The sequence below is a fragment of the Azolla caroliniana genome, unplaced genomic scaffold (genome assembly GCF_043228905.1).
Source record: "Azolla caroliniana isolate FFs.n. ecotype wild unplaced genomic scaffold, voAzoCaro1.0.p SCAF_5, whole genome shotgun sequence".
Lineage (NCBI taxonomy): Eukaryota > Viridiplantae > Streptophyta > Polypodiopsida > Salviniales > Salviniaceae > Azolla > Azolla caroliniana.
The window spans coordinates 3,174,081-3,199,861 of record NW_028230440.1 but is presented as its reverse complement, the minus strand read 5'-3'; the positions used below and the strand labels follow the sequence as shown (position 1 = coordinate 3,199,861).

The following is a 25,781-nucleotide window of genomic DNA, read 5'->3' as shown; positions in this document are numbered from 1 at the left end:
ATACATGCGATACAGTAGGCTGACGTTTTGGTGCTCCCATCGAAACCAGAATTAAGAGCAAAATAATAAAAATAAATTGATTACAACTCAAAAAGAAAACAAGAATATCATGGCCCAAATCATTGTTTTACAATATTTATACTACATTAAGCTGCCGTCTTCTGCCCTCTTCACGCACCAATAAAAATATATGAAGATTTTGATCTTCCCTCCAATTTAAGGATACATAGCTTTTTTGGGTACTATTTATCTTCCACATCTGAGATTTTTGTAGAATGTTAGCTTTTGCGTGATCTAAATTTCATCAAAGCTTCTGTTGGATTATTGTCATCACCAATAAACCAGAGATTAAACTCATGGAAACGTTTGATCTTCTTGTCAAATCCTGTGATGTAGTTGTTATGAACGATAGTTTGTTTTCCATGTGTTTCACTTCTCCAAGTTTCATTCTTGAAATACAACCCTCCAGAAGGAAAGGCTTGCTGTGGTAATAAGTAAAGCTTCACCTGCATAGATCCATGACTTGGTTGGTATACGAGGATATGCTTTTTTTTTTACTTGCAAAGCCATTAGCTTATAAGGAGATTATATGTATATGCTTGTAAATGTATATGTGCTTTTGTATATATAGATCTTACATATGTATTTATATTTACTACAGATCTAACTAAAGCACAATAGAAAAAAGGGGCACCTGGTTGGCTGTCTTGTTGAGTGCCCAATTGAAGGCAGGCTGATCATTAGCCTTGGCTTTAGGGGACCACGGCTGTGCTTCAAGCTCATTAATCCATTCCTTTAAAATGAGTTTTCCACCATATGTTGGCCTCATAAAGAGCAAGCAACTGCAAATATATGTTCGTCCCTTCTTCCCTGGAGGAGGTAGTTTATGTGAATGGCCGGCTGGTTTGATCTGCCATGAAAATCACATCCATCCTTGTGAGGGAGAATGAGAAGAAGAAAACAAAAACTGTATATTACCATCCATAAAAACAATCCAAAATAAGAGAAAAAGGCCCCAAATTTTGGGAACAAAAAATGACTGTTTCAGACACATTTCTTCCAGGCTGTTTCAGATATTGTTGAAACATTTCACCCCCATTTCAGTTATTTGAAGTGGGATAACCACGGCCCAGAGTAAGTATTTCATTGGGATGAATTATGACTTTCTGAAACCATCACCAATGAGGTAATGCAATTTGATGTTGCCAACTACCCGTGAAAAGAAGATATCAGTAGTAAACGTAGATGGCTCAGTCGTTTACATGGTTTTACATTTTGTATCTTCAAATGCTAACCTGCTTCACAGTAGGGCAGCCAGTGGAATTTCGAAGATGATCTTAACATGGGACTTACGCAAACATGCCAAATGACTTCACAACCTTGGCTTTCCTCTGGGATAGAGAGAACCCATTCAAACAATTAGTTCTATTCACATTTGTGCAATATGGAAATTGATATATATTTGCCCCCATTGATATGATCTATTCTCACTCCCGTAGAAGGATATAGGAAAGCTCATTCACTAGTAGGAAAGAATGGGTCTACATGTCACGAATGAGACCAAACTCTTCCCCATCTCAAGCCAGCATTAAATCATTTTGAACTTTTCAACTGGAACATTCACTTTAATTAGCCAAGAATGTAAACCCTTGTTTTTAACTAGACAAGTCATGATCATGTTTGTGCACTGATGGAGACTTAGTGGCCTCATGAAATGAAACACCTACCACATACAAGATAAGATTCTTACTTCAGTCATGTCATCCATGAAATATAAATCATAATCGCCTTTGAAGTATGGGAATGGATCCTTCAGCCACACCATGTCAACATCATTGTACAAAACAGAGTATCCCAAGTCCAATATTTGAAGCAAATGTCTTGGTCTTCGAGAAGTGAAATTGAAAAAACCCTGAAAGATCAGTAAGAGAGCAATGATTCTAATAATCTCAAGTTTCTAATCAACACAATAACATAATCAAAGAAGTTAAGAAAAGAATTAAACTGAATATCCCTGAGATAAAGCTCATCATCTGGCATGAGGTCCTCTCATGAGACGGTGAACATTGTAGAGAGTTGCACAATCTCTATATTTGTGGGAGCTCTCCACGCAAACATCATGAAGGAAGAAGAGATGCACAATAGATCATGATCCCACTATATGCCAATTTAGCCCCTATGTGTATCCACAAACCAAACTGCCAAGTTTACACCTGACCAAATGGTCATCTACTGGGGTAAGGGGTTATTTATGGTCTAACTCATTCCACTATTGTATGATTACATGCATGCTCATAACATAACCAGCCTTACCTATTTATGCCACTTAATATTAGATCTATATGGAAAAACCATGAGAACCATATTGTGGATCACACGCATGCTCGTACCAACGAAACTTTGATCTATGTCAAGACCATAGATCCATCATATGGCTAACCAAACCAAAGTCCACTGAGCTAATCGTCCTACCTTTTATCTAATTGGCTCAAAAAATGTATGTCTGGAACCTACTTATACAAATAAACCTTCATACTATAACATCAAAACAATAGCTGACCCGATGGTCTTTCAATTAGCTGATGACCTCTATGTCTGGCCTAACTGAATACATCAATGTCTGATTGTGTATATATTCTGAACACAATCACTGGAATAAATCTATGTCTGTCCAAACCGTAACATCTAAACTGTGACAGATCGAATGGTCCTCCTCTGAGATCGTACGCCTACCTCTGGCCGAATTCATTCCATTAGTGTATGATAGCATATATGTTCATACGATCATCCACCTAGAAACAAAAATCACATATGGATCTCAAGGAAGATGAAGAAGGCGGCAGCAACAATGTCCACAACTAGAAAATGCAACTTTTAGCCACATTCTTGATGATCAACACGTTGGAAAGGAAAATCAAAGTGTGTACATACCTGAGATCCGAATTTGTGAGCTTGTTGAAGAGGCAGAGCAGGAGGTATAAGAACAGCATGGCCAGGCCATCTCCGATTCACTTCATACAATGTAGCATAATCTTCAGCTATGACAAGAACACTATGGTGCCTATCAAATCTAGACAAACTGATGAGCCAATTCGCGAGGAATGGCAAGTAAGGTTCGCTCACAACACACACAATCACGGTCTTGTTCTGCCCGACAGAAAGAAGAGCTTCTTGGAGAGTGTACGATCTCCACCTCAGCGATTCCGCTAGAGATTGCGGATCCTCGGCTTTCGTCTTCTTTGGTGGGATGAAAGGGGTCTTCTTCTGATGCAGGGCGATGAGAGGGAAGAAGAAGCCGAGGAGGAGAATGGCGGTGACGAGGAGGCTGAGGGTAGCAGAGTGGGAGAGGGAATTAGGGTTCCGATTGTAGTGTTGTTGGAAGGCACCCCAGTGAGCTTGTTTGCGGAGCATCATATTCTCCTCTCCCACTACAACACACTAATAATAAGTATGTATGTATGTATGTAGTTAGACAAAAAAGAAAGATAGAGCATGAAAATCGTTCATGCTCTCTTCTCTCTCTCTCTCTCGTACATACAAAAAGAGAGATGAACATGAAAATCCTTAATTCTCTCTTCGGTCAATATGTATACATACCTGTCTCTCTCTCTTTCTTTCTCTTTTTGCTTTTTGCTTTTTGCTTTTGTAATTACCTTACCCTGCTTTGGTAAGTTGTTACACTACAAGCCAGTCTATCTCTTTCTCTTTTTGCTTTCTGCTTTTTGCTTTTGTAATTACCTTACCTTATTGGTAAGTTGTTACACTACAAGCCACTACGTTTTGGGTTCGAAACTCTCTTTTTCTTCTTTCCAAAAAAAACTCCTTCCATTAGTTATAAAATTTTACAAATGAGACTATTATGTACAAATCCATCTAGGGACGCAATAGTTCCATCTTATGTGGATGATGCCCACTGACTCAAGAAAGGGAGAGGACGACCATTGTTGGTTGGGTCGCCACATTCTAGCTGCTCAAACTGCCCGAGAGCCGGCAACCTCCTTGGTTTGGCATACATTTCAAGTTCCTCACACAATTATCACCAAGTTTTGGCAGAAAATATGGAAACAACAACACGCGAGGCGAATTACCACGTTCCAATGGCTATTAATACATAAGTCACTACCAGTGGGAGCATGGCAACATGGGAACCTTAGTTCTCCTAATTGTGTAGAGTGCCCAAATGCAGTAGAATCAATACGACATGCTCTGTGGGACTGCCCAGCGTCCCATCGAATATGGTGGGGGGTTGGCCGCTTGTTGCAATTATTCCAGGTGTAAGGCTCAATCAAGTGGGGCTATTGTGGGGCAGATATGAGCATCGGGAGGAGGGGATGATTTTGGTGATAAAAGCACAAGAGGTTTTTTTTCTCCACCGGCAGCAATGTCCACTCAACTCCTCTTAATGACAAATCTCAAGTTGTGTTGGAATTGGTCAGCCTAATAACTCTTTAGATTCTATGGAAACAACGGTGTAGACGGGTCTTCTCCAACCAAACTGCGCATCCAACAAGGTTATTGCAAGAGATATGGAGTGAAATTGTAGCCACTCTAAAGAGAAAATATAATGGCCTCAAGGGTGGCTCCGATGGAGTTGAAAGACAACGAATAACATTCGTGAATTGGAAGAAATGGATGGGTTTGCTTCCTTGCCCCGTGTAAGGATCACACCATGTCCATTGCAAAGGGTCCCAATTGACCTTAAGTAGCCATGTGTTTTCATGAGTACATATGTGTCAATCGGGATGTACTTTGATCGGATCAGGATCTACAATCCATTTATGACCAGTATACGCGAGTACTCGAATTGCGTTATTCTGTGTTGGTGTCTCAATGTCTCGCAATTCAGAGTTGTTCCCCTACCTCTCAGTATCAAATATCCCTCCTCCTCGTAGCCTATCCATTTCTCCATTGTCATCCTTTGAGCAGCAACTTCCCTAATCAGTAGAGCGTTAATGATTTCCGATCTCATAGTCCATCCGCCCTTGATTCCACGGAGTATGTTGGCTTGATCTTGTAGTGGCAATGACATAAACCGTCTCCAACATTCTATACTTTTTCCAAGACCTTCTGCAATGTATCCCCATGACAACCCCTTACATGATCCCGGTAGTTGATTAGATTCATCCTTGATACATGGGTTCTATAGGATACGTTGACTGAGCCAAGCAGGTTCGAAACTCGGTTGATCGCACTTGAGCCCTCGTCTAATGTCACACCATGCCTTCCACATGGATGCACTGAATCTATCCTCCAATTGGCGGGAGACACTAGGTTTGAGATCCATGTTTAGAATCCATCCTGTTTGGGGGGCCCAATTGACCCCTTTTCATGGCCTAAAGTAAGCGAAACATAACCGCAATAGTATTTTCCAACAGTCATTTCCTAGTTGGAGTCCTCGCACCACAAATTTGGTAAGTAAGGCTTTTGATGGTGAAAGGGGATCAATAAGACTCAATCCCCCTCTCGACTTAGGTGTTGTGAGTATAGGCCACGCCACCTTGGTGCAAGTTACATGATCTTCCTTACCACACCAAATGTAGTTGTGTACCAGTCGTTGAATCTAATGGATAATGTCCTTGGACATTGTCCAACATGATAGACCGTACCATGTTGTTGCGAGTAGTACCTGGTTTGCCACTATGATGCGACCCATTAGCGACAGTTTTTTCGAACTCCAATGTATCAACTTTTGTTGAATGGAATGGATAATATGTGCAATCATAATCTCCAGCAGTATGTTGAAACCAATTTGGAAACCCAAATATTTGGTGCTAGCTCCTTGATTGATCCATTTGAAAGCGGGATGTGGGTGCCACACAGGATGTGTTTCATGAGAAAGTCATATTGCACAGGATTTGTGCCAATTGATCATGGCATTGGATCTCTTGCAAAATACGGCTAACCCACTTTCTAGCTTTTGGAGGTTTTCCAAGTCCCCTAGCAAGTAGACCGTTGTGTCATTTGCAAATTCTATAGAAGAGTTATGGGCCGCCACTTGCTAATGTCATTGGCACTCCCACCACTTTTAGCAATGAGATGTATCATCCCCTGTCCAAATTCCTCCGACATGTTTCTAGAGGTGATGATCTCCTCATATGCCTGGAGGAGGTTTGAATCTTTAATAGTGTGCCAAAGGCATGTGAAAAAGTGTGTGGTGAGGACGTCGATTCCGGGGCAACTATCTGCATTCAAATAAGAGAGGGCCTCCCATATCTCGATGATTGATAGGGGACACACGAGCCATGTATTCACTTCCGTCGTGACTTTCTCGGGTATGCTTTGGAGGATAATATCTTCTCTTATGCCTTCCCATGTGACCATAGTATCTTCGGTAAGTAGGCTTTTATAGTAACTTGTGGCAATATTCCTCATTTCTTTGCCATCCTTAGTGGTCGTTCCATCCTTTCGATTGAGGCTACGCATCATTGTTCTAGCGTGCTCGGGCCTTTGGAGTGGAAGAATTCCTTCGTGGTTTTGTTCCCTACTCGAATATCTCGCCATGCTTCCATGAAACTCCATGTCATATATTTCCTTTTCCACCATGCTAAGTTCATGTTTGGCCATGGCAACTTGTCCTGCGATCCAACTACATGACGGGTATCTCTGTTGGAGTCGTTGTAAGGCTATTAGTCCCCGTTTTGTCCTCTGTCGCTTTTCTTGAGCATCCTTGCTTCTGGTCTTGACAATCTCATGTAGGAGAGTTGAAGCTCTTGCTAATTTAGCTAGAAGTTTGTTAGATGTTGATAAGTCCTTGATGGGTAATCACCATTGGTTGGAGAGTTGTTCCTTCACCTCTATAATTGTGTAAATAGTGTGTGGGATGTGAGGCTAGAATGGGCCCCATTTTCGGTGCAATTGAAAATGACCAACTACTAGGTAATGGTCAGAGAAAGGCGTGCCTGGAGTTATGCGACACCACCCTCCCTTCGCTTCTAGAGCCTCGCCCACATAAATGCGGTCAATGCGAGATATGGTGGGTCCACTATTCCGCCCATCTGATGGTGAGAATAAGAGAGAATCCCTTTTTTGTTGGAAGTTGTTAGAATGCTAGATGTCTCCCAGGTTAAGGTGTACACATAACTTCTCCCATTGTTTACGTTCTCTTCCTTGTAGAACTATGAGGTTGTTGTTAGAGCTATCGTGAATGGATTCGATCATATTAAAATTCCCTCCAATGCACCACTCTTCCGCACGTGCTACTTGTAGGCGGATGCGTTCCCAAAATGTTGCCCTTTCTGTTCTACTATTTGGAGCATAAACATTCATGAAATTCCAGTGTTGCCCTTGGATGGCCAACGTGCAAAAATGTGCCCTACCAGGTATAAGTGATTCTTGGTGTATTAAGCCTTGGGCTAGATGTTCCCGAATCAAAGTGCAAATACCACCATGATTTCCATCCTCCCCTATTGTTGGCTCCCAAATTGTTTGCCATGATCTTGGTAGAAGGTCTCCGACTTCCTTTGACTGCGTGCTATTGAGGTGGTGTTCCTGCAACATGATGATGTCAGCAACACTCCATAAAATATTCCTCAATATCCCTTCTCAGTTTCCATTTGTTTTGTTGGTCTAGTCGACTTTTGAGCCCTTGCACGTTCCATGTTACAATCTTCATACTCATGGAATGGGGTGGGAGATTGCCAGTTGTTCCTGGTGCTTTGCACAAACAAGTCGTGAGTGGGTAGCACTCACCATTTAGACATCCAAGAGTGGAGTTTGTGGGTTATCCGATGAGCTTCAATAGTCCCTTCTTGCTTCTCATAAAAATAGAAGAAGCCTAGAGTTACTTGGGTGTCTATGATAGTCCGCAGGTGGATGTGGCAGAGATGAGGTTCCTCGGGGGTTCCTCTTCATCCATGTTGCACCAGAATTCTGTGGTATTCCAATGCTTCTTTAGTTCGTTCATCAGGGCTTCATCTCTTATTTTTGTGACAAAACAGGTTGCTTGACTGCTTAGGGTATCTTTGATCTTGGACTTGGACCAATCCTCTTGTGTCGGAAGCAAGAGTGGAAAGGAAATTGAGGTCGTCGGTACTCCATTCTAATGTACCATCGATACATGTACCCTTATTTTGTCCATTGTTGCATGCCCTATACCTAGCCATTTCAGGGCATTTTGTGGGTGTGGTTCAAGGTCCTGGCTAGATGTATCACACTCATTTATGGTTGGGAAGGCTATGATCTGAGGCGTGATATTCAAACTATTGCCTTGGTTTGTGGTTTCTCCATTGGGTGCAGTTCCGTTAAAGCTCCGCATTAGGGTCTTAACATGACTTATCCTTCACTGCTTCCCTGTTTTGTAAGCTTTAACGAGAATTTTCTCTTGTGTGTTTGGAGTCACCTTGGGCCTTTCCTTGGGGCTTAAGAAAGCACTAGGGGGGTGTTCATCTATGGGGGGGAGCTCTTGTAGTAGATCAAAATGATTGGGGCTCATTGGTGATGAAGGATTTTGTGACTGTGGAGTTTTACGTAGGGCATGGGATTTTCCCACCACTCGCCATTCCATCACAGCCTTATCAGGGCGTGGTGGGGGAGGCTTATGATTTCCTATGGTGTCCTGACCTTCCAAGGTCTCCATGGTGGGATCCTTAATGCGTCTCGTGGGGTAGTTCTTTTTTAAATGACCAAGCTTTTTGCATGCAAAACATTGTCCCGATGCGCCGATCACTTCTATGTGTTGTTCAATCTGTATTCCGTTTTTCCCCGGAATGAGGATCTTGGAAGGAAGTTTGTTGATGTCATGCACCAAGAGGCGGATAAAGGGAGGGCCTAGGTATTTCTTTAGCCTGTCCGCTAGCGTTAGTTCCTCGTCAACATCATACCCAAGGAGTTTCCAATAGTAGGAAGTAACATGTATTCTAAGGATAATCCCGGAAACAACATTGTTACCTTTTTCATGGAATCATCCTGTTGCGCGGCTTTCTTTGGGTTAAAACCATGTGTCCATTTACACATGAACAACCATGAGTTTTGGACCTGGGAGGGAGATATTGCTATGAGGTTCGCTGCGGAATCCTTGTCCTCTAGTATGATTTGATAGAAGCCTTTACCAAGCGGCTGGACTTCTTTTATACCACCTATTTGTGAATGAAATTTAGCTTGCAACATATCCTCGCAACAATCCTCTGTTTGGTCGTGATCCCATCACGCGGCATATGACTGTTATTCGCTCAAGGCACTCTATCTCTTGCTCAAGTAGAAGCATTTATTCATTATTGAAAATAATCTCAACAGGACCCCTGCTATTAGAGTTGTTTAGAGGGAAACCTAAATGAGCAACACGAGGCAATGGCAGCAGGAGGCTGTGACGACACCGACTGTGGGTCGTCTGCAGAAATGGGCAGAGAGGGGCTTCTGTGCCCCACGTCTACAGACCTCCGCCCTGCATTGGCGCGGTTCAAAACCTGCTCCGACTCCGATTCTGCTTCACCTCTTGCTCCGCTGCTCCTCTACCTTGACACCACAAATTTCACTCACCTCTCTATTATATACTTCATGCATATCTCTTAATTCACTAGATGTCACTATAGAATGTAAAGGTTGAACCCGTGACCTCATGATCTCCATTGGGCAACCTTACCAATTGACATCCATTTGGGCATCTCACTCACTCACTCACTCACTCTATGACACACACACACATACCGGCCACACATGCTTTGGGATAGGGGTACATACCTTGGTGTGCGACCAAAAAACCCAAGTGTCCTGATTGTTGTTTTATGTGTAGGGGCATGAATACTTGGAGACTTGGTCGACCGGGTCAGGAAAGACCATCCATCCATGGGGGTGTTTAGCTCACACACTCACATTGTGTATGTACATATAAGAAAGTCGGTCGGTCTAAAATGGGTGTATGTGTTTTTGGAAAAAAAGAAATGGGTGTATGTTGGGGTGGGGGGAGAGAGAGAGAGAGAGAGATAGTGAGAACGTTGGGTTCGAACCCAAGACGTAAAGATTGTAGTGGAAAAACTTACCACTAGGCCTAAGGAGAGTGATAGATTATGCGTATGTGATAACACTAATCTCCCTTCCCTTCTTCATTCACTTGCATTCTCATCCCATCCCATCCGGAAGGCAGAGGCAGAGGCAGAGGCAGAGGCAGAGAAACAGAGAGATGATGATTCGCCATCGCCATCGCCATCGCCATACAAGAAGAAGCCTCCTCCTCCCCCAACTGGGGCTCTGCCAGTCCACTTCCGCCTCCGCCTCTCTCTCTCTTCCTCCCTCCTCCGCCATTCGCATCCTCTGAGCTGACACCATTTACTCCCGCCCTGCATTCCCTTCTCTTTCTTTCTTCCTTTCCTTTCCTCTCCTTCGCCGCCCATGGCCGCCGCAGCTTCACCTTCCTTGTCTGCGACTCGGCCTCCTCCTTATCTAACTACTTCTACTATTTCATCTTCCTCTTCTTCTTCTTCTTCTTCTTCTTCTTCTTCTTCTTCGCAGGTTTATTATGCACCGCATACCCTTCCACGATCCTCATCTTCCCTCTCCTTCTCTTCCTCCGCCTCCATCTCTAAATCCTGCAACTTCTTCCTACTCAATCGAACAGAAGAACGCTGCACGCGATTTATTCATATCCAGGCATGTCGTTCTTTCGGTTTCCCTTTTAATTCATATGAATCCACAGAAGGCACGTCCATGGATGGCCATGAGGGAGACCTTGACTCACAACGTTCAGCAGACGGAATTAGGTATCGGAACACATCAGTTCTCTCAGGAAAGGAGAAGCTCAAAAATTTTGGACAAGTTAATAAACTTAGAAATTCTCCATCCCTGCCTCAGAAACAGAAGACCATAAACTCTGAACCCTCACGTTTCATGAACGAGTTCTATGCCACCCGAAATGATGTTGAGCCAGATATACTAGGGGATGGTATTGATACTTCTAATTTTTTTGCAAATGATGAAGAAAAGCAAACACATTTGTCTTCTCAGAAACAGAAGCTTGGCGTGATGCCACAGAAGTATATGTTTCCCCAACGTTCACATTCTCAGAACCGGTTCTATGCTTCCAGAAATGTTGTTGAGTTTAACCATGGCAAAGGTGTTCATGCTTCTGAACTCTCTGGAAACGAACAAGAAAAACAAAGATCTTTGTACAGTAATCAGCTGATTGAAAATGGCCACCATGGCAATCGAGTTAATGCAGTCGAAATTCCTGCAAACAAATTAGAAAATCAAAGATCCTCGTACATTGACCAGCAGGTAGAAAATGGCCAACGTAGCGTTCAAAATCGTCCACTTAAATTCTCTGCTAATGAACAAGAAAAGAAAATGTCGTTGTACAGTGATAACCAGCAGATTGACAATGGCAAAGCTCACAATCACGAGTCACCGAATTCTATTGGGGCAGGTAGCAATGGAGAACAAGCTCCAGTGTTCTCGTCCAAGCTCGAGGAGATATTGGCCAAATTCAAAAAGAAACCAGGTTTTCATAAAGATCCTAGAGCTGTAAGAGTCCTCCAAACAGGGAATGATAACGTCTCATCACGTAACAGTTCTCATCCTCAATATGGAGAAGCTGACATGGTGCAAGACAAGGATGTTACTTTGAATTCAAAGAAAACAGGCTGGCAAAATTCGAGGATCAACCTTAACACTTCAGAAAATGGAAGAAAAACTGGTCAAAATCATCATAAGCAGGGAAGGAGCTCCCTATTCAATGATGAAGTAGACATATTTTGCAAAGAGATGTCATCTCTGGAGCAAGATGATAGTTCTAGAGAAAATTCACATTTTAATGTTTCTGGTAATAGTATTCCTTGGAGAATGAAAAGACGTACATCAACGTCTGTTGGTTCTCGCTCCAACCCGTCTAGATCATCATCAGTTTCGCTTTCAGATGCAATGGGCATGTTAAGTGAAACGAAGCCATCTCTGGAAAAAGATGATGTAGGAGTTAGTTCTAGAGAGAAATCAACTTTCAAACTTTCTGATAGAAACCCTATTCCTTTTAAAGCTGGAAGACAACACTCATTGACTGGTAAAGCCCTTATTCAAACGCAAAAAGGGAGATACACACCAGTCTCTACCGGTTCTCGTTCCAATCCTTCCAGACCATCAGTTCTTAGTTCAGATGCTAAGAATCTGAGGCATAAAATAGCCGAAAAAGTGAGTCATGATGAGGAGGAAAACAATGAGATAACCAACTTAGAACGTACAAGAATCAACAATGATATGTCACGAGTCAATGTTCCAAATCAAGATTTTTGTAGTCCAGTCAATGAGGTTGGAATTGATACAAGTGATTCAGGTGGTGAATATGATAGTGGTTGGTCTATTGATTCAGATGATGATGAAGATGATAATGCAGTGATGCAACATGATCATCATTCTAGTATGACAACACCAGACAAGACGCCTTGTCCCAGTTTCGCCTCTGAAGTTATGGATAGCAAAGTTTCATCTAGCTCGTTGGATAAACCTAAAGTTGCTACATGGCATAAACATTCTATACCAGATATACCTTTTGAATTTGAGTACAGCTACACAGAGACCCCCAAATCCCCAATTGTGCGCTACCGAGAGACTCCTTTTTCTCCTTTTGGACCTTCAACCATGGATAGGCCATGGACAGGACGTGCACCTTTGAAGCCTAGTAAGAAGAAACTGCCAGAGTTTGACTCTTTCAAACCGCCTCCTAAGAGCAGAAAGGGGATTAAGTTTGTTCAAGATCCAGGCCCTTATCCTGAAGGTAAAGGCCCAAAACCATCCAAGACGAGGGATGAGATTATGGGTGAACCTTTGTCAAATGAGGAGATCGCAGAGCTTGTGGAGAGTTGCTATAAAGAAAGGCGCCAACTTAATCTTGGTATGATCCTGGAACTTAGGAAGAAAGATTTGTGGATTACTTATCTCATATTTATTACCTTCCTTTGTTAGATAGTAGTATGCTGTGTAGGTAACCACATAGATATCATCTCATTGAGACATATTACTATACATCCATATCTGCTGGGAAATCATGAACTGAAACGTCAGCATGAAGATTCTTGATAGCTAGGTAGAAAGGAACGAATTAATGATTTCATCAATGCAGTTTCTATATGATTGCTGTCACTTATTTCATAACGTACTTATTTCTATATGATTGCTGTCACTTATATACAAAGATAGAACTTTGACTCTTCGAGCATAGATGCACATTTGTTATTAGAATGTTTGCCAAACTTCATCTATATGTATATTTTCTTATTAAGAGCTATTTATCCATGAACCAAATCAATCAGAAAAGGGAGAGTGATGAGAAGGTTAACCATAAATATGACTATCATGAGAAGTTTAGCCATTAAAACAAAAAACCTTTGTTTGGGCATAAGGGCATGCTGACTTGGCATAATCCTCACCTTCCTCTGGCTTATCTCTGGCAGTCTGTTTTTATGTATAACAAAATGCAGTTCCTTAGATTGGATGTATACAAAATACAATTGCTAAGTTGGATATATGATAGTAACTAGAGTCTCATCCCGGTCAAATGTCAATTGAAAAGCCATCACTTTCGGCTCATAGGCTACTAGAGCTCCAAGGTCTTTGCTCATGGCCAACATTTATTTGGGAATGAAATGCCATGCAAAGGACAAGGCTAGTTAAACTAGCAAGCTATCATTCACTTAATCCAACTTTCCTGTTAATATACGTGAAGGAAAAATTTCAAGTCCATTATAGGATTATGGACGAAAGAGAATGTAGAGATAAAATCTGTGGATATCATAATTATTTTTTTGATGAATGGAAATTTATAGTATGTGGACTTTAAAAATGAGCCCAACTAGTAACATGACATATGTACAGTGCATAATACTTTTTGTGGGAAATGATGCTTTTTAGGTTACAGCTCATTCTTCTCATTCAACCAGAGAAAAACTGAATGTTGCATATTTGTGCAGGTAGGGATGGATTAACACATAACATGCTGGACTTGATTCACTGCCATTGGAAGAGAAGGAGGGTTTGCAAAGTCAAATGCATAGGTGTCCCTACGTTGGATATGGACAATGTTTGTTTTCATGTGGAGGTTTGTTCTGTTGAATGTATCGGTTTCTAGAAGAATCTAGGATCCTTTTGCAATTTCTTCTTCTGCAAATTTTTTTCATGCTAGCTGTGAAGAATAAATGCAGCTCTTGGGTGCGGTTATTAAGTAAACATGCAAACCATACAGGATAAAACGGGTGGAAAAATAATTTATCGGAGTGGAGGCATTTTGTATCTTTATCGAGGACGTAATTACAACTATAAGGATCGCCCCAAATTTCCTCTTATGCTATGGAAACCTGTCACTCCTGTGTATCCAAAGCTCATCCAAGAGGCTCCAGATGGTTTGACCAAAGAAGAAGCAAAGAAGCTACGCCAACTGGGTGAGAAGGTTGAACCAATGTGCAAGCTAGGTAAGGATATGTACGTATATGTAACCCATTTATGGTGGATGGTGCCTTGTTTGAGATAATGGGACACTGCAAATATTGGAAACTTGAGCTTGAGTCCTTGTGATGTGTGTTCTCGGTGATGTGATGACAATGTTGATATGTTTTGAGACAACATGCTCTAGACATAGATTATGGAACAGCAAATGTTCAATCTTTAATTTCAGATGGTGTGGATGTTCGTTTTGATCTGACATGTTTTTTTATTGGATAATATATAATATAAAATTAAGGAAAAACATCTTTTGGTATGCTTTTTTATGAAACTCCACTTCTATTGTAATATGATGATATCTCAATGACAGTTAAGAATGGAGTATATCTGAATCTTGTTGAAGATACAAGAGCTGCTTTTAAAGTCGACAAGTTAGTACGCATCGATTGTCGAGGGATGAATCCAAGTGATTACAAGAAAATTGGGGCAAAATTAAAGGTAATCTGGACATGAACATGGAGTGCTATTTTCTAGACTTGCATTGTGATAATTAACAAGAAAACTGAAGTTATTTTTTTCCATGCAGGATCTAGTGCCTTGCGTGCTTCTTTCCTTTGATAATGAACATATATTGATGTGGAAAGGGATAGAAAGCAATTCTGCACTGTCTAACACACAAGCTCCCCAAAGTTTAGGACAGAATACTATACTGGAATTTTCTCCCGAGGATGAGAGTTCATCTTCACCATTGGTATCATTTGGCACCTTGGAAGATGAAAATGGTGATGGTGAAAGTGATTCTGAGAGTTTTGGTGATGGTGACAGTGATTCTGAGAGTGGTGCAATGTCGCATGATATTGTTGGTGGATCGAATATAGTATCTTCACTAGTTTCTTCAACAAGTGAAATGGATAATCTGACTGAAGAAGAAAATGGCGTTGATCTGGTTTACAGCAATGAACAATGTGACAGCATAGTTTTGTATATTGATGATCTATGGAAAGGTGCTATTGCATCTGGAATGGCATTAGAGCTGAATGGGAATAATTCTGATAATGATGTAGTGGCCAAGAAAGCATGGGAACTAGCAAAAACAGCTCCTGCTGGGCCTTCATATACAGAAAGATTGATCAGTACACTGAAACTCAAGACAGAAAAGAGTAGAAAACCAGATGATGAAGTAAGAATCCATTTTGGTAAGCCCAAGAAGAAGCAGAATCGACCACAATATCAACCTTATAAGACTCATACAGTTGATGTGCCTAAGTCAGGAGGGCTTCCAGTCAGTGAATTGGCCAGGCTTTTAGCTTCTCGGTAGCTTCTTTCTTTCTTCAGCAATATGCCAATGTAATTGCTTATCAGTAACACTCGTCTTCATTATTTTTTCTTTCTTTCATGTAATCAATTAATGTCACAATTCATGATTTGATATGTGATGCTGAATATATACACAAGATCCACAGTAAAGGATATCCAGAGTATTAAAGAACTGATGCTTTTAACCATAGAAAGCGTGTTTCAATTACACATGATCTTATATCATTGTTGCCCGTCATTTGGTCCTCTTCTGAAGAACCAATCTATCAAACCTTGTTATATAGTAGTGCATTAAATTTGACAAATCAATTCAAATTCTTTTGTGCACATGAATATAAGCTAGAGGGCAATATTGGCAGTTTATGAAATTTTGAAAATTCACTATGAAATATGCAAAAAAAAAATCTCTCTTATATTACCCTATGTCATCCTTCTTTGATGTGATTCAAGATTAGCAGACCTATGAAGCATGAAGAAGAGTATAGTTGAAGCTAGAATAGAATATGCCTCCATGATACATTTCCTAAATGAGCTAAATTCAGTTGGGTGTAAAGTAGTACAAGAAATTTGCAATGCATCAATTCTACATATGAGTAGTCTTAAGATATTTGATTAAATTTTTATACTATATTCAAATACTACTTTGTGATTGTCTTGCCCGACCTCTTTTACTACTAAGGGAACTACATAAGAAATATGGACATTGTGAACCCATATGGATAACAATGTAGAACCTCAAGAAAGACATGATGCCTTACCACTATTTATAAATAAAGGTTCAAGGAGCTCATGTATGTCATAACACTTGATATCAAGCATATGCAACATATAGAATTCTTGGTTCATGTTTGCATGCCTACCTTCTCAAATTTTCACTCTCTTTTGCTTCTTCCATTGTATTCTCATTGCTCGAGGCTGATTCTCATTGTCGGCATGGTTATAAGTTAGTATCTTGCATATACATCATCATTTTACATGAAATTAGGGTCTATAGCTAAAAAGATGATTGATTACAATGTCCAGTCATTTTGGTAGGACACATTCTTCAAACGAGTGACTCCTATACAAAATTAGAAAATGTAGTGTGCTTGGTTTTTATGTCTTCCAAGTGCATGTCACCTTTTTTAGAATTTTTCTAGTTGGAGGGTAGATTCATACTAGCACCCACCCCACCAACTAAAATAAAAGTTGGATATTCATACAAAGTGAATGCCCAAGTGGATGGTTGAGGAAGTTTTATACCTTCTTAGTGCAATTTGCTTGCTTGTCCATTTAATTGCTCCATTGCTTTACTGAACACACAATAAACATTTAATTTCTGGAATCGGGACAGAGATTGTGCATAATCTCAGAGGTTCTTTGGATAACATAAAAAGTATATATGCAAGGGACAGAATTACAACGATTGGAGTTTCATGCCATATGAGACAAAGGAATATTTTATAGGCAAATTTCGGACAAGGTTGAGTGGTTCTACTCTATACCGCAGGATTTATTTAAGTTGCCAAGTAGAATTTAGCATGAAGGTTATTGCCTATATGTACATACTTCATGTATAGCACTGGGGGTTTCTTAATACTAATGTTTCCTAGCAAAAAAACACAAAACGAATATCACGTTATCTTCCACACCTTTCTTACAGCAAATGATTTTGCACCACATTAGCCATATAAATATTTGTGAAGCCATTTGGTATGAGCAAATCCACGACAAATGTTCTCTATGCTTGCCCTAATTCATCTGCATTAGCATATACTTTTTTTGTGTCATGAAAGAATTTGAACAAGTTCAAAGGAGATGCTATGGATACCATTTCATGCATACCGATAGATGCTATGGATAGCGATTTTTCGATGATTGTTGCAATTCATCAATAGATATGTCTAAGCTCCAACTAGTTCCGGGTGACCTAGTCAAAACTAATCCCTGACAAAAATCCTAGATTGCCCATTGTTTTGACAACTAATCGCCTTGCGTCCAAAGATGTCCGTCCTACCCAGCCCACTCACGAATTTTCACGTATGAGCATGGCACGAATGAGACGTATTGCTAGAACTATGGGTATGAGTCATGATGACTCATGAGAACTTTAGCAAAGTTGACTTTGGCCAAGGCCAAGGACACAGACAGAAATAGAGAGATAGAGCTTTTCACACACCCAAAAAAAAAACAGACAGAGAGAGAGATAGAGAGACTCGAGCTCCCATGGGCGTTCTGTAACAAGACCGTCGCAGATCCATGGAAACCAGTGCCCCTGACCCTGCCCCTGCTACAACACAAGCAGAAGAAGGCAAGAGCGCTGGCTATGGCTATAGTATCCCACCCAGATATACACACAGATCATATGTTGCGATTACTGAGCTTTCCCTGCGATTATCTGTCACTGCTCTCACGCTCATCGCGCTCTGCCTCGTCGCCTCAGACCATGGTTTCACAGTCGTTGTGCCCATGAAGTAATGAGATCACGCATACCATATGTCCCTCCCTCCCTGTTTGGATGAATAAATTTGATCTTTGGCCTATATCTTGCATGTGTTTTATATATGTGGGATTGTATTTGGATGATTATGTACGCATAGAAGGATGAATTTATGTATGCATTTACATAAGTATCGATGTATGGGTGGAGGTAGGGTTTCTTGTGTGGATACCTGTTTACTTTGTGTACAAAATATGTATGTATGGGTTGAATGATGTGCGGATAAACGTGTTTGTGAACATATATTTATGTATGTATGTATGTGTACTTGCATATGTGTTTTATTTCTCTGTCTGTCTGTCTGTGTGTATGTGTGTCTGTGTGTATGTATGTGTGTATGTGTGTGAGTTTGTATGGATTTATATGCTTGTGCAACCATGCCGATGAAAGGCGATCATCGATACCAGTTTTTGACCATGTTTCTGATATATGATCATGTGCATTACATTCTCATAAGTTAGCTGTTTTTCATGCTATGTCTATTGTTGAAAAAAATACTAAGTTCTCACATTCGAAGATTTGGAATGTATTTTCAGCTACCTTCTTGCCTCCTCAATATTACCCTTCTTGTATTCCTTGGCACAAAGTCTCCTCTGTGCCCGTGGTTTGATGACATCAGAAAGCTTGATACCCATCGGATTCTACACCATATCCTCTATAGTATCAGATCTGGTACTATCATTTGCTTCACCTTTATTTGATCTTCTGTCTCATGTCTTTTTATCCTTTGTAATTCTTTGCAATGTCAGTAATGTTAAATCATGCATTTTTAAGACATTTTTTGAATGCTCATTGCCATTAAAAAAAATCATGTCTTTTAATCCTGTTGTTGATTCAATATGGAATGCACATTTCAGAAAACACGTGTTTTGATTCATTATGGATGTTTACGAAAACTTTTGTTTATTTCTTGCCATAGCATGTGATACACAACAATAGAACGGGAATTTTAGAGAGCCCTGTAAGGTTTGTGTGGAGAAATGTGTAGAGCATTTTGATTATTTTCTTCTTCTTCTTCTATTATCAGATTTGTGCGATTCTTTTGTTATCGGGAAGCTCAGCAACCTTTGGGGCAACCACGAGCTGGAACACTACCAACAACTTTATAACCCAAGCAAATGCAGCTGCAGCCATGGCATTCCTTGCATTCTTGTTTATGTTGCCATTGATATTTATCTCTATAGCTAGAGGCAAATAATGAAATATATGGCTTTACTATAACTCTCGATTATATTTGCATTTTGTCAAGTAATTGCTTGATGCTGTAATGTGAAGGTGCAATTTGCAGATGCAAAGGAGGCCTCACTTGTATCATATATTTGATATTGGACAGTTTAATTTACAGTGATGGTGATGAGAGTGAGCATTTGCGAAACAATGTTTCTAACTTACTGAAATTTTGAATGCTGCAATTTGCTATGCAATGTTTCATCAAGCATTAGTGCAGTTAAATATGAGACATGTCAGTGGTCACATAGTATTACAGTTTTTCACAAACTCATATCCTGTATTGAAACCAGATCTATGCTGGTTTGTGATAATGAATGATTGCTTGTTTTGGATGAGGTACTTGATTTAGACTATTGATATTGGATTATTGAGAATGGGTGTACTTTGTGTCCTTGGTGGTTAAAGGCTATGTCTCAAGTTGGTGGGGATTCTTGGGTATTTTTCAAATCACCACCACCACAATTGAAAAGTTAAAATGTTTAAAAGCACCACTCCATAGGGCGAGATAGATGCTTTCTAACTCCAACTTGAAAAAAGCAGAAGGTTATTATTTTGAAAAGTGCCAAGTGATGAGTGCCAATTCTTCTAATTGCATCACCCACACTAGCCTATCAACAAAGAATTGATCAACATATTGATTAAAGTTGCCTTGCGCCTAGGAGATGGAGGGAGGAGGGCTTATGAGTTTTGATCAAACTTCACAATGAATCATTTAACATTGTGCTATGGTCATCTTTTGAATATCAATGAGTAAAGGTTTTATCTTTGGCCTTCTTACAATGTTGACGTTTCATCCTAGGATGTTAAAGGGAAGTACTTTGCATTGATAAGCTTTGGCAAAGAATTCCTTGCTTTGATGTAAAATCTAGTTGACTTTGCATTCATAGGTGTTGAGAATCAAGCTTAACTTGGTCTAGTGTGTGAACTCACCTTGAGAGTGAAGAGACACTCCAACGGTCAAGAGTCACCATTATGTCACCATTTTGTATTCTAGTATTTAGTATGAGTCATAGAATTATATTCTATAACACATAACTTATGAGCTTTCACATTCCCCATGCTCCATGAGGCTTGTAGTTAATGAAGAGAGAGGGTGACTACATAAAGCACCCTCCTCCCACCTTGTGTAATTTTGAGTCTTTCTCTTTTGTCAATATACTTTTTTACCTTGCGTATTCTTTGTGTTTCACTCTCTCTCTCTCTCTCTCTCTCTCTTACACACACACATAACTCACATCTCTTCCGCTTCACAAGAATCTATCTCTTGATTCTTTATAATATAGGCTTTGGTGGAGAATTACTTGTCTTGATGTAAAATCTAGAAGAGATTGAGATTGGCCTATGACACTTTTAATGATAAATTATGAAATTGTGAGTAAATGGTTGGCAAGCAAGATAGTAAACCAAGAAGTATGTTGGGGATTCTATAACAAGCCTTAAAACTCATGACTAGCAACCTAAAACAGTCAGCAAAGCGCAGCCATAAAACCGATGAGCGCTAATAAATATGTTGGACCAGGTGTCTAAACAGCCGAACATGCATTGATGATGAATGCCTCTCTGAACATGCATTGATGATGAATGCCTCTCATTGACAGTGTGCTCTTTCTTATGATGCACAAAACGTGTTTCAAACTGCTACTACTACTATTACTACTACGGTAGGATACATCAGTATATATTTACATAGGAAGAAATCTGGTGTTTCTGTTTTTGGAAGAAAATAAAATAAACTAAATCAGGTGTTTCTAACTATGTATGTGCTACTAGTAAGTACACCTCGGTATGTATACATAGGAAGAAGAGATTGATTGGTTCCACCATTTTGGAGGCCATGTCTCCCATTATGTACATATTTGGACACACGCAACACGTATGTATCTTATGTATATATTAAATTTTAATTAATATGAGCGAGCCCCAAACAGTATATATGTATGCAGAAATTCTTCCCGAAGCCGGAAGTACCCTATTTTTCCAGAAGCTTCCATGGCCACCTCTCTTTGCTTCTTCTTCTTCTTCTTCCTTGTCCTTTCTCCCCTTTTGAAGAGTTATTCTTGTTTTCCTGATTCTTCTTCTTCTTCTTCTTCCTCCTCCTCCTCCTCTTTTTCTTCCACTCGCCTTGTGGAAGCAGCAGCAGCAGAAGAAGAAGAAGAAGTTCATTTCGCACATCTTTTGAATCCAATCTCTTCTGCAATCCAAAGCTTCTCTATTGAGCCACTTAATATTGAACCTCAGAAGAATGCTACAGATCCTGCTGTATCTGCACAATGGCTTCTATCTCATCTGAGGGATGACAATATCAAGGTATGTCTTCTTCTTTCATCTATGTTATTTTGATTGGAAATCCATGCTTTCGATATATATTTTGTTCTTCTAGTGACGGTAATCTGATTAATTGTAGGGAATGAATTTGCTTCTACATTATTTGATTGTGCCAAGTTATTTAGAGCTCATAATAGAGACTAATGACACATTCTCTGTATCATCTTCTGCACAGTCCTTTATTTTGTAATTAGAACAAATTTTCAATCTTCATTAGTAGGGTATGTATTTGGTTTCTCGATTCTTTGATGCAAAATTATTGTAAAATCGTGATTATTAGAAATGTAATTGATGTTTTGAGTATCATGGTCATTTCATCAGTTGCGTGTACTTCAAATCTCCAAAATTTTCATGCCCTAAGACTTTGCTATCTTCCGTCTCCAACACTTTAGGACATGGGAAATGATTCTAGAATGTGATGTTTAGAATGCTCTCAAGCTTTTATGATTGTGTAAATTCTTGTTCTTCATTTTTTCAAAGCACCGTCTTTTTAAATCCTTTTGGTGATGACAAAAGGTTTGACTGCCATCAAAGATTATGTGTAATTAATTGCATTACACTTCCCACTGTTGAGGCACTTAGCTGGCATCAAAGTTAAAAATAATTATGTTTGCAAAGAAGAATGGTATAAAATTTTTGGAAATCAGTCCACTGTCTGAGCCTGGCTTGATCTCATCATTGTTCACATGATTGATATTACGGGGAGAAATTGCAATATGTTTACCTTCTTGCTTTCGTGACTGCTTCTTTATATTGTTTTGTGATCAGATTCTGGATGCATCATGGTATATGCCTGCTGCTCAAAGGAATCCGTATGAAGAGTATAAGGTTAACTATCGAAGAGCTCGATTTTATTGATACAATGGCAAAAAGTTCTGTCATCATAACTGACCAACGCTGTATCATGATAGGGTTGCCATATTCCTGGTGCATTATTTTTTGACGTTGATGGTGTGGTAGATTTAACCTCCAATGTAAGTATATCTATCATAATGTATTCAGGATAAATTGCCTATTAATGATATATGTTGCATTGTTTATATTGATACCTACTTATGATATATTTTATGTGTTTTTGTATGTGTTTCATGCATATGATGCATCGCGGATAAAATGTCTACTTATGATTCATATGTTGTGCTAGTTTATATGGTTAATATTGGGTTCTTAATCCAAATCTGGAGCTGCAGTTACCGCACATGCTTCCATCTGAACTGGCATTTGCTGCTGCAGTCTCTTCTTTGGGTCTCAACAATAGTGACACTGTAGTCATCTATGATGGGAAAGGAATCTTCAGCTCTGCAAGAGTCTGGTGGTAAGTAACTGGACGAAATATAATTTTCTGTGCATATATATATATATATATATATATATATATATATATATATATATATCCATTAATATTCAGGCCTTCTTGAAAGTTCAAAAGAAGAACTTTGGTAGCCATTTATATTATACTTTTTACTTAATAACCACCTGCGAATTGATGACATCCTTGTGAGGTTGGTAGCGATCGAAGGCTAAGTGTGTGTGTGTGTGTGTGTGTGTGTATATGATTATTTTCTTGAATTCTACTTATCTTGCGTGCAATGTGCATAAACTTGAGTCAAACTTTCCGTTGCCAGCATTTAATTCTACCTTTCCCAATATCTAGAAATTCTTCATTGTCATGTTCAGGATGTTTCGAGTTTTTGGCCATGAGAATGTCTTTGTTCTTGATGGCGGTCTTCCACAATGGCGTTCCTATGGATTTCCATTAGAAACCAACGCTTCAAAAGAGATATTGGGAAGCATAGAAAGTGCGTCTGAAGCAGTGAAGAAATTCTATCGTGGAGAGGAGGTTTGAAACATTGTTAGACCGAGACGTACATTTCCTGTATGATATATTATGTGCATATATGATAAAGATTGGAACTTTTGGATTTCCTGTTTGCAGGTGTTTGTTGTATTTCTATTATTTCATCTATTCTGCCCATGTTTTCTTATGGATACTTGTTCGTGAATGCATTCTTTATCGTACATTGTTAGCAGGGTTTGCATCCTATAGTAATAGAGCATCTACATTGAACAAGTAGTTTGTACTCACAAGTTTTACACTATAGTTACAAAGGATAGCCATTTGGGTTCTTTTAGTTAGTTAAATGCTCTCCCAGTTATAGGCGGTGTCAATTCCACTGTTATAAAGTAGCAGTCATTCCTATCTGTTATATCCTGTTGCTCTTTTGTATAAAATTAAAAGGACAATAAATAGGTAGCAGTCATTCCTATCAGTTATATCCTCTTGTTCTTTTGTAACTGTCCAGGAATCTATAAAGATAGAAGATGCTAACTTCTTGGTATTATTGTAAAGATAGGAACACCAAACTTTAAAGTGTCTCTTCAGCATGAACGTGTCTGGTCAGCTGATCAGGTAAGAAGCTATCTTGTTTGTTTCAATGTATTAATTCCATGTGAAGACTTTTGTGAAACTTCATAGGGTTAGCCTTTGGTAATCAGGTGAAGAGGAATATAGAGGATAATAAACGTGTGCTTGTGGATGCCCGATGTAATGCAAGGTTGGTAGCTAAAATCACCATCACTTTTGCATTAACTTAAATCTTTCTGTCCCGAAACAAATGTGCTTAGGAGTACAGTTGTCTAGAATTGTATGTTCAACGTCAGAAATGGAGTGCGTTCAGGTAAATTCATCATCTAAAGTCTTTTATATGGCAAATATCTGTAGAACAGACATCGAGGAATAGATTGTCTCTGACTGATCCGAAGGTTATGTGTTGAAACCGTGACAGATTCTTTATGAAGTTTAGTATCATACTTGTAATTTCTTTTAGGTTCGATGGTATTGAACCAGAACCACGGAAAGGTGTAAAAGGAGGGCATGTACCTGGAAGCAGATGTATTCCTTTCAATGAGGTGGAAATGAATTCGGAAACTCATTCAACCCATATACATCTCATTGTCAGTCACCTGATTTTCTTCAATAACCTGTAACTTTGAAATCTAGGTTCTCAAAGACGGTTTAACTTTGCTGAAAGCAGCAGAACTGAAGGAAAAGTTTCAAGAAGCAGGTAAATAGCCTAGTCAGTGTAGAAGCTATGCTTATTCTTGATTATAGGATAAAGTTCTTGCCTTGCAGTATATGATATAATCAATTGTCAAGTCATCAATTATTTTAGCACCATAGCACCGAACACTTCGATTTGGTTGATAGTTTCATGGCATGTTCTGATTCTAATATAATAGACGGCCTTTTGACCATAAAGATTTTAATATATTAGGCTTTGTTTGATTTCACAATAAACATTGTTGGTTCTCTACACTTTTGTAGGTGTTGAACTTAAATTTCCGATAGTAACCTCTTGTGGAACTGGGGTGACTGCATGCGTTCTGACATTGGTAAGTGTTTACATTAAAAACATTTGTTCTTGTAAACCACTTCTTTCTTTACAAATGGCTCTTTGATGTCATATAGGCACTAAATCGTCTCGGTATAGAAGATGTTGCTGTATATGATGGTTCTTGGACTGAGTGGGGTAGTCTCCCAGATGCACCTGTTGCTACATGGTCTCAAAAGAGGTCATGAAGGATTTTTGTTACTTATCACACTTTGATTATACAAATTGTCCTTACTGAAATTGAATAATATAAGAACTTAGCTCAGACTTTGATTATACAAATTGTCCTTACTGAAATTGCATAATATAAGAACTTAGCTGTAAATAAAAAAGGTCCTTAGATTTATGGTACTTGATTTGCACATATAGGAACTTAACTGTAAATAAAAAAGGTCCTTAGATTTATGGTACTTGATTTGCACAGCATGAAAATGTTGAGTTTGCTAGGATGTGTTTTATTCGTTTTTTGTAGCATTTAAAATGTTGCATTTTATTCCGAACTCCTCCACAGCTCTTTTACTGCTGTCCTAAACTCAGAACATGAAACCAAGCAATATGAATAGTGTTTGCTACTGACTGCTTCTATTCCACTCTAGAAACCTCTGAATAATCTTCTTCATGTAGGTGCAAAGATTACAGTGTAAAATGGATTATTTTATAAGAATGACCTTTTCTACTCTGAG

The 25,781-nt window shown here is 39.4% G+C and overlaps 4 protein-coding genes across 5 annotated transcripts; 3 read left to right on the top strand and 1 right to left on the bottom strand.

Annotated features, from left to right (window-relative positions):
• Positions 1-63: 63 nt before the first annotated feature.
• Positions 64-3,439, bottom strand: LOC147863665 (UDP-D-xylose:L-fucose alpha-1,3-D-xylosyltransferase MGP4-like). The gene is made up of 4 exons (XM_087319393.1): positions 2,932-3,439; positions 1,751-1,912; positions 695-910; positions 64-506 (listed from the first exon to the last, which is right to left on the bottom strand). Exons 1-4 carry the CDS (start codon positions 3,412-3,414, stop codon positions 279-281), a joined length of 1,089 nt encoding a protein of 362 aa, XP_087175519.1. The 5' UTR covers positions 3,415-3,439; the 3' UTR covers positions 64-278.
• Positions 3,440-10,308: 6,869 nt separating this feature from the next.
• On the top strand, positions 10,309-15,825 carry LOC147863664 (uncharacterized). The gene is made up of 5 exons (XM_087319388.1): positions 10,309-12,811; positions 13,887-14,014; positions 14,159-14,384; positions 14,726-14,853; positions 14,942-15,825. The coding sequence occupies exons 1-5, from the start codon at positions 10,324-10,326 to the stop codon at positions 15,671-15,673; spliced, it is 3,702 nt and encodes a 1,233-aa protein (XP_087175514.1). The 5' UTR covers positions 10,309-10,323; the 3' UTR covers positions 15,674-15,825.
• Positions 15,826-17,823: 1,998 nt separating this feature from the next.
• Positions 17,824-19,495, top strand: LOC147863663 (CASP-like protein 4B2). The gene is made up of 3 exons (XM_087319387.1): positions 17,824-18,125; positions 18,688-18,823; positions 19,179-19,495. The coding sequence occupies exons 1-3, from the start codon at positions 17,911-17,913 to the stop codon at positions 19,347-19,349; spliced, it is 522 nt and encodes a 173-aa protein (XP_087175513.1). The 5' UTR covers positions 17,824-17,910; the 3' UTR covers positions 19,350-19,495.
• A 1,872-nt stretch (positions 19,496-21,367) lies between these two features.
• Positions 21,368-25,508, top strand: LOC147863662 (thiosulfate/3-mercaptopyruvate sulfurtransferase 2-like). Of its 2 annotated transcripts, none has more exons than XM_087319385.1 (11): positions 21,368-21,688; positions 22,475-22,534; positions 22,618-22,680; positions 22,897-23,021; positions 23,384-23,546; positions 24,057-24,116; positions 24,203-24,261; positions 24,535-24,616; positions 24,708-24,771; positions 25,032-25,099; positions 25,198-25,508. In XM_087319385.1, the coding sequence occupies exons 1-11, from the start codon at positions 21,371-21,373 to the stop codon at positions 25,312-25,314; spliced, it is 1,179 nt and encodes a 392-aa protein (XP_087175511.1). In that variant the 5' UTR covers positions 21,368-21,370; the 3' UTR covers positions 25,315-25,508. The 2 variants fall into 2 exon arrangements, with proteins under 2 accessions (XP_087175511.1, XP_087175512.1); XM_087319386.1 differs by having other exon boundaries at positions 25,176-25,508.
• The last annotated feature ends 273 nt before the right edge of the window (positions 25,509-25,781 follow it).

What these genes read in the sequence shown, in the direction of transcription:
- LOC147863663 (XM_087319387.1), top strand. Translation starts at nt 17,911, where the DNA reads ATGGAAACCAGTGCCCCTGACCCTGCCCCTGCTACAACACAAGCAGAA. An exon ending in ACAGTCGTTGTGCCCATGAA is followed by an intron (nt 18,126 to 18,687) that starts GTAATGAGATCA and finishes ATGTATTTTCAG; the next exon opens with CTACCTTCTTGCCTCCTCAA. An exon ending in CCTCTATAGTATCAGATCTG is followed by an intron (nt 18,824 to 19,178) that starts GTACTATCATTT and finishes TTCTATTATCAG; the next exon opens with ATTTGTGCGATTCTTTTGTT.
- LOC147863665 (XM_087319393.1), bottom strand. Translation starts at nt 3,414, where the DNA reads ATGATGCTCCGCAAACAAGCTCACTGGGGTGCCTTCCAACAACACTAC. An exon ending in TCATGGATGACATGACTGAA is followed by an intron (nt 911 to 1,750) that starts GTAAGAATCTTA and finishes TTTTCATGGCAG; the next exon opens with ATCAAACCAGCCGGCCATTC. An exon ending in TCAACAAGACAGCCAACCAG is followed by an intron (nt 507 to 694) that starts GTGCCCCTTTTT and finishes GGATCTATGCAG; the next exon opens with GTGAAGCTTTACTTATTACC.
- LOC147863662 (XM_087319385.1), top strand. Translation starts at nt 21,371, where the DNA reads ATGGCCACCTCTCTTTGCTTCTTCTTCTTCTTCTTCCTTGTCCTTTCT. An exon ending in TGAGGGATGACAATATCAAG is followed by an intron (nt 21,689 to 22,474) that starts GTATGTCTTCTT and finishes TTTTGTGATCAG; the next exon opens with ATTCTGGATGCATCATGGTA. An exon ending in GATGCCCGATGTAATGCAAG is followed by an intron (nt 24,262 to 24,534) that starts GTTGGTAGCTAA and finishes AATTTCTTTTAG; the next exon opens with GTTCGATGGTATTGAACCAG.
- LOC147863664 (XM_087319388.1), top strand. Translation starts at nt 10,324, where the DNA reads ATGGCCGCCGCAGCTTCACCTTCCTTGTCTGCGACTCGGCCTCCTCCT. An exon ending in AAGGCGCCAACTTAATCTTG is followed by an intron (nt 12,812 to 13,886) that starts GTATGATCCTGG and finishes ATATTTGTGCAG; the next exon opens with GTAGGGATGGATTAACACAT. An exon ending in AAATTGGGGCAAAATTAAAG is followed by an intron (nt 14,854 to 14,941) that starts GTAATCTGGACA and finishes TTTTCCATGCAG; the next exon opens with GATCTAGTGCCTTGCGTGCT.